Source organism: Frankliniella occidentalis, unplaced genomic scaffold, assembly GCF_000697945.3.
Source record: "Frankliniella occidentalis isolate FOCC.00 unplaced genomic scaffold, Focc_3.1 Scaffold160, whole genome shotgun sequence".
NCBI lineage: Eukaryota > Metazoa > Arthropoda > Insecta > Thysanoptera > Thripidae > Frankliniella > Frankliniella occidentalis.
In genome coordinates this window covers 94870-101683 of record NW_026267286.1, presented here as the reverse complement: position 1 = coordinate 101683, position 6814 = coordinate 94870, and the positions used below count along the sequence as shown (strand labels likewise).

Sequence of the window (6814 nt, the reverse complement as noted above, 5' to 3'; positions counted from 1 at the left end):
ATTAGAACAACAGCAGTGGGGGCTGTTTGAGGCTAGGCTGTTGCACGCCCCCTTCCGGAGGGGTTGCTGAGGCCGACCGCAGGGGGTGGAGTCGAGAGGATGCGCACAAATTGCGTAAATTTTAACCAAAGGGAAAGGGGGATGCTTTTTTACGGCACTTCATTGTACCCAGCAATCGGTTTCTTTGATTTTAAGAAATTTGAGGATACAGAAAATATTACTTACATTCAACGGAATTTTCCTTTCCTGCTGGAGGGAAAAAATCCTTATTTTCAGGATGTTCTACCAAGGGAAAAGTTTCCTTATCCTCAATTAAGGTGAAAATTTCGTCGAACCAACAAAACATTTTCTGGGTGTTCAATACTGAATAAAAATGAGTATCGTAGAGGGTAGCTCGATAAAGTTATTCCTGTGAGTAACTCTCGGAGTAACTTATTTCACTTTACCTGCTTGTTAGTTTTACTACGAATTAAGAGTGGTTGTGAATCAAGTACACATACTACGCTTAAGTTGTTTATTCACCACAAGGCGTGTCTTTGGAGACAGTGGAGTGGGGTGAAGTGCACACATGGATTTGATGTGGAGTGTTGGGAGTGTTGCTTTTGAACTTACGTCTTTGGACATGGCGTGCAGCGTCTTGAGGTTGCTGTTGAACAGTTTGCCCTGGGCCGTCCGGTTGAAGATGGAGTCGACGAACAGCCACGGGCGGATGCCTCGGAAGTACACGAGCCAGCACATGCTGATGGGAGAGGCCGTTTTAAACCGGTGCTGGTGGTTTCCGCAAAATTTTGTAATTCTTATCGAGTTTGTTTCCCACTCACCTGTTGACTGCCTTGACGTAAGGTGAGTCGATCTGCTTCGTTGAATTGACCTGGGCGTTAACTTTGGTTCCCATCGCGCATTCTGTGTGCATACAGAAGCCCACAGAAGCTTACACTGTTAGAAATAGTTGGTTTCGTCACGCTGATGTTTACTTGAAGCGTGTTTGAAAGAAACAATACTGACATAACTTAGAATTCGTCGACAAGTGACAAATAGAAACGGGCTGTCGTGAATTAACCGCATATTTTGTAAATAGAAAATAACAAAGTGCGTCGTAGATTTACAATAAAGTTATTTTCCTACTTTTTAAATAGAACAAGTTACATTTCATTAAAACTGCAGGCTCGACCGTAGTTAATTTAGCCTACCGCAGATGATGTCCAGGGTGCAGAGCGATATGTAGTGGTGCACGTCGAAGGCTGGCCTGCCGTCTTCCTTGGACATGTTCTCCACCATGAGGTTTGAGTTGCGGTTGAACGAGTCCATGAATCGGTCGAGGATGCGGAAGTGGAACGTGGGGGTGATGATGCGTCGCCGGTGGAACCATTTGGAGCCTGGAATTTATTACAGGTCTTGACTTTTAATGTGCAAATGTTAAATCGTTACAGTAAAATTAATTTGGCAGCTGTGCAATACAAATATCATTTTCTTTGTAACACAAAGCACTGCCATGCTTTGCAAGCTGCTAAAAAGATGTTTTTGTTCAGCTATAAATCACGTGCTTAACATTACAAAGCAAATGGGTTTTATTGCTAAGCTCTTAATTGTATGTTAGCCGGTGTCAACTCTGCAGTAAGAGATACCCCAACGCATAGTTTTGGCTTGGGTGCTCGACATTTCTCTCGGAATCTCTGCCGTCGCAGTTTGTTCGGCGTGTCTCTTTGCCCCGCTTCGGTGCGACGCCTCTCTGTCACATGCTTCATGTCTCGCCCCTTCGCAATATACACTTTTTCATTACTCTGCGCCGAATAGCGCGCCTCCGTCATCATCGCCCGCCCACAGAATATACTATCTCGCGTCTTTCACTCTTTTTTTTATTATTATTATTCAGAGCCGCCGTTTATTTGTAGTAGAGAATATCCAGCCGGCCCGCTTTTCACTGCATGCTGTGAAAATGAAGGCAAAGCGACTGGAACTAAAAAAATAATTGGAAAAAGTTGCACATAAAAAAATATATGGAAATGAATCAATGATAAATTCCTATATGTTTTGCGTTGGCCTACAAATTTTCCAAAGACGTTTAACTTGCGTTTCCATCTTGTTTAAAGTATGAAACATGGTTTCCTTTTTGCAATGTCACAATAATAAGCTTGCGGAGCAAAATTTCCTGTACAAGCAACCCCTGCTTTTTCCTACAGAAGCTTTTTCTTACCCGTGCTGGTGAGGAGACCCGTGCCCAGCCACGGGTGCAGGTGTGCGTAGTCGCGGCTCTTGTGGATGAACTTCTGGCTGCTCATGATGGTCTGAAACGCAAGCAAGTGCATACCATGTAGCTGCTTGTTGTCCTTTTGACGTGCCCAGGCCCAGCCTCCGCTTCTCTCTTGTCCCATCTCACAATCACCTTTCAATCTCTCTCTCCCTCTCTCTCTCTCCCCCCCCCCCCCCTCTCTCTCTCTCTCTCTCTCTTTCTCTCTCTCTCTCTCTCAACCCCTCTCTGTCTAACCATATCGTCGTCAAAGAGCTGCCACCGTGACGCACCTCCTTTGCCCTGATGCAACAACCTCTGCGGATGGACAGCCCTAGCCTCACTCCGGTCCCGCGCGGGTCGTTAAATACTCTCACACACACAAGACACGCACGCACACATCATTTTTACACGGCTCGGCGGCGGGTACTCCTGCGGCTAGCAAGTCACAGGCCACGCTAGAGGCCTTTCGCTCTGCGACGTCTGGAACCAAACACTGTCTCCGCTAAGCGAAGGACGCGCAAAGGCTCTCCTCCCCTTTTTCTTACCGTTTTTGGCGGGGGGGGGGTCTTGGCTAACGCAGAAATTTAGCTCGGGGTAGTCTGAGTGGAGAGAGCGGAGGGAGGAGGAGATGGGAAGTAGATAGTGAAGGGTTAAATAGAATGGAATCCATGTTCGGTCTGGGCATCGCGGAACCCTCAGCAATGATTGTCTTTGCGGTGCGTAAACTCTGGGATGCCTCGTTTCGTTTCGCCTTGCCACTTCTCTCTCTCTCTTTTGCTCGCTCGATGGCTCGCACTGTCTCTCTCGCTCTCGTTCTCTCTCGCTCTCGTTCTCTCTCTTGCTCTCTCTCTCGTTCTCTCTCTTGGTCTCTTGCTCTCTCGCTCTCTCGCTCTATATCGCTCTCTAGCTCTCGCTCTCTCTCTTTCTCTCGCTCTCGCTCTCTCTCTTTCTCTCGCTCTCTCTCTCCAAGTTCCACGGCCCGGCACGAGACGAAACATTATGTTAAAAGGGAGTTTGTTATATCACGGCACTGTGGGAAATGCCGCCATAAATTGATGGCATATATTTTATCGTATTATTTACAAGATATCTGCATTGTCTATTCAAGGACGTGGGCATGGGGAATACGTTTTTCCGATTTATTATTACGAATTATATTTTCACTAAGCGAGTGAGTGTTGTATTTTACCTGGCAGAGTACATGAAAGTTTGGAGGGGGTGCTGGAAAAGGGAGCCGCTTGGGGGTTAGTGCGTGTGGGGGAGATTGCGCACGCAATGCTGACACTCCATTGGGGTGCACCGGGTCGGCATCAACGCGATATTGGCATTAATGCGGAGGTGGCTGATGGGAAAATAAATAAAATTGAAAGTGAATAACCCCCTCCCCTTTTTTCTCTCCTTTTTTGCGGGGTTGACACGGCCGATGGCGGTTTAGCGACGCGTGCTTCTCTTTCGCGACCCTCTACCCCTTCCTCGCCTCCCGGGCCGCCCACTCCCATACCAAGTAAACAGCATCCGAGCCGAATGAAGCCCCAATCACCTTCCACCGGGCCGAAGGGGTGAGAGAAGGATATCTGATTGCTCTAAGGCGTCGGTCGGGCCAGAGGGGCGTAACTCCAGCCTGCGCCGTTGGGTGTGCCCCCCCCCCCCCCATCCCATTTTCCCCGCACCTTGCCGCCCGCGCGCACGCTTACTTTGTTGCTGATTTCCTCCTTGCTAAACCCTCCAGGGAGCAAAATGTAGCGATGCTTCCCCCCCCTCCCTCCCTCACCCCCTCCTTCCTTGATTTCTGCCGAAACAGTTCATCTTTCCTGGCTGAGCGGGTCTTTTAATGAGCAGCTCCGTATCGAGGCATAGGTCTGAAAGTATCGTTTCGTCCGGTTTCGTCTGCTCACTCTCTCCCTCTCTTTCCCTCCTTCTCTTCTCCCTACCTCTCCCTCTCTCTCTCCGCCTCCATCTCTACCTTTACCCCTGGGGGGCAGAGGCCTTGTCCTTCATCGCGATTATGGGGCACCCCCCTACCCCCGCAAATAATGCAATGGCACGTCTACAGTGGACTGCAAAAGGGCAAGAGGGTGGAGGCCGTCTGGGAACGCTTCGTTTGCGCGCGTGTTGATTTTACAACCTGACAAAAAAAATATATATTGGAAGGCGCACCTAGAGGAACGTTTACAGATTTTATTGATAATTTTTTGGGGGTTCATATGCTTCAAGTCCTCCCCAGATTGGCTTGTTTTGGGAATGTTTTCTGTACACCGAGTGAAACTGCACCATTTTTCCCTTTGAATCCAGCGCGCGTCGTCTCATCACGCGCGAGCTGTTGTTCGAATGCCGCTCAAAGGCTCTCCGGTATCCGCGGCATCCCTGCGAACTTGTGTCGAGTTAGTTGTTGTTTTTTTTTTTTTCGGTCGGTCGGACCTGTACACACACCTCAGCCAGGGGTGAGATTGGGGGGGGGTGTAAAGAGGCTAGGTCGGGTTCACAGTGAGTAGCGTTCCTGAAACTTTGATGCCGGCCTGGCCACCCCCTTTATCCACGTTGGGGGGGGGGGGGGGGCGACGACGGGGAGCTTCCCCTTGCTGCAGGGCGCGTCTGCTTCCCGCAAAGCACCCAGGCGAGGCCGCGGAGGGGTCCCTCCGGGTGGGCGGGTCGATCCCGCGGCCCGGGAGCAGCCCCCCCGTGAGGAGGCTAAGAGGATAACTGGAGGCAAAAGCATTGGTCTTCCGTCGTTAGACACTCTCTCTCTCCCTCTCCCCCCCCCCCCCCTCTCTCTCTCTCTCTGCTGCGGATCTAAAAGTCGGGCGGGTGCCGTTGGGGGGCGGGGCTCACCTCGACATCTTTGGCCTGCGAGAGGTTGATGTAGCAGGCCGGCCCGAGCCAGATGCGGTACAGGTGGCCGTAGCGCGAGCGGTACGCGTACACCATCTTGATGAAATCTGGAAACGAGGAAACAGTGTTCACGAACAAACTTTAAGCAATCCTTGAAAATAAATAAAACGGCATTATTATTTTTTAAAAGGAGAAATGCTTAACGCATATTTTTCCTGGTTTCTAAAGTATTGTAACCCTGCTCGCGCCCTCCGTGTTGTTCAGGACTCAATCACAGCTTCCGCAGCCACATCGTCTGTTTGGCGGGCCTATAAGCACGCGTATTTAGAACATACAGGAGCCCCGTTACGACTAGGCTGCATCCCTTTTCGCAAAATACAATTCCTGACGTGTCAACAATTTTCACAAAAGGAAAATATTAACTCTTTCCGAGATCATAATCATTTTTTGTTTGTTTGTTTGTTGGAAAGATTGTGGAGCAGGAAAAAGAAAGTTGCTAACAATACGCATAAATGCTGCTTAGGACCTCGTCTTGCCTCTCACCAAAGTCATTCGCGAGGATGCTGAAGAAGTTGCCGATGACGGGCAGGAACCTGGGCCCGGGGAGGGTGTTGGCCAGCTGCAGCAGGCGCCTGTTCCTCAGGCTCCACAGCAGCTGCAGCAGCGCCAGGGCGCCGACGACCCACAGCACGGTCACGGCGAGCCCCATGCCGCGCGCTGCCGGGGAATTGGGGCGCGCGAAATTTGAAAATCCTTGTCTCGATGATTTGTGTAGTTTTTTTTTAAGTTTTTTTTTTATCTGGCTTGTGCTTGGTCCGTGCTTTTTCCGATGCTCGTCTCGCACGGACTCACTCACAGCCCCAACACTATATATCTCTCTCGCGCACACACACGCACACACAACCACCCGCCGTGACTGATTCGATCCGATTCGATTTTGATTCGATTGGAGCGCGAGCCCACCGCGCGCGTGTCCCGTTGCGACTGGATGCGTTATGATATGGCCCGAGTGCGCCTCTGTGTGTTCCAGTGCGCAGCCGTCCGTCCCCCTCCCTCCTCTCCTCTCCCACTCCCCACCATCCTCCCCGCCTCACCCCCACGTCGACGCACTCAACGCGTACCTATAGGCGCTGACAGTCGTCACCACACTGCTACGACTCCTTAAACCACATGTCCTTGCCCCCCTCCCCCCTCCCCCGCTCCCCCTTTCCCACCCGCCGTCCCGCGCTGGGCCGGGAGCGGTCCTGGATGTATCACAAGAGAGCCATTCTTGCGCGTCTTCTTCACTGTAAAAAATAGTAGGTAGGTTTACAGGAAAAAAAATTACAATTTGAAATCGTAAAAATACATGCAGTACGTATCGACTTAAAATTCATTGGCGAGTAAAAAATCTGCTCTCGTAAATTTATAACTTGCACTATAACTTAAGTTTACAAAATTTGTAAGTTTAAAACTATGTTTTTCACTAGCGACCGCTAGCGACCGTGTTTCCTGTTGCCCCGCTGAAATCAATGTGTCCTCCTGCAGCCTGCTGCCAAAACTTTTGCAACTGCCGCGTGGGTGGGCTTTTGTGAAGTAAAAGAAATATAATTGTACCATCATTCTCGAATCTTTTTTTGTACGCAATAATTGTTATTGTTGCTACCATAAGAACACCGTAAAAAATATGTTCAAAAATTGATGTATATATTTTTTAATTTACTATTTACAAAATATGTTTTACGTGTGCATCATCGCGAAAGGATTTCAAGTCGC

General features: G+C 49.6%; 1 protein-coding gene across 1 annotated transcript in view; it reads right to left on the bottom strand.

Moving 5' to 3' along the window:
- LOC113208558 (cytochrome P450 4C1-like) overlaps nt 1-6101 on the bottom strand; it is a 9369-nt gene extending 3268 nt beyond the window's left edge. Inside the window, exons 1-6 of the mRNA XM_026425605.2 lie at nt 5603-6101; nt 5060-5166; nt 2195-2285; nt 1191-1376; nt 822-903; nt 613-739 (exon numbers count right to left, since the gene is read on the bottom strand). Of these exons, the coding sequence (XP_026281390.1) occupies nt 613-739; nt 822-903; nt 1191-1376; nt 2195-2285; nt 5060-5166; nt 5603-5768 (759 nt within the window). The 5' untranslated portion in view covers nt 5769-6101. The remainder of the gene's footprint in view (nt 1-612; nt 740-821; nt 904-1190; nt 1377-2194; nt 2286-5059; nt 5167-5602) is intronic.
- Between the last annotated feature and the right edge of the window lie 713 nt (nt 6102-6814).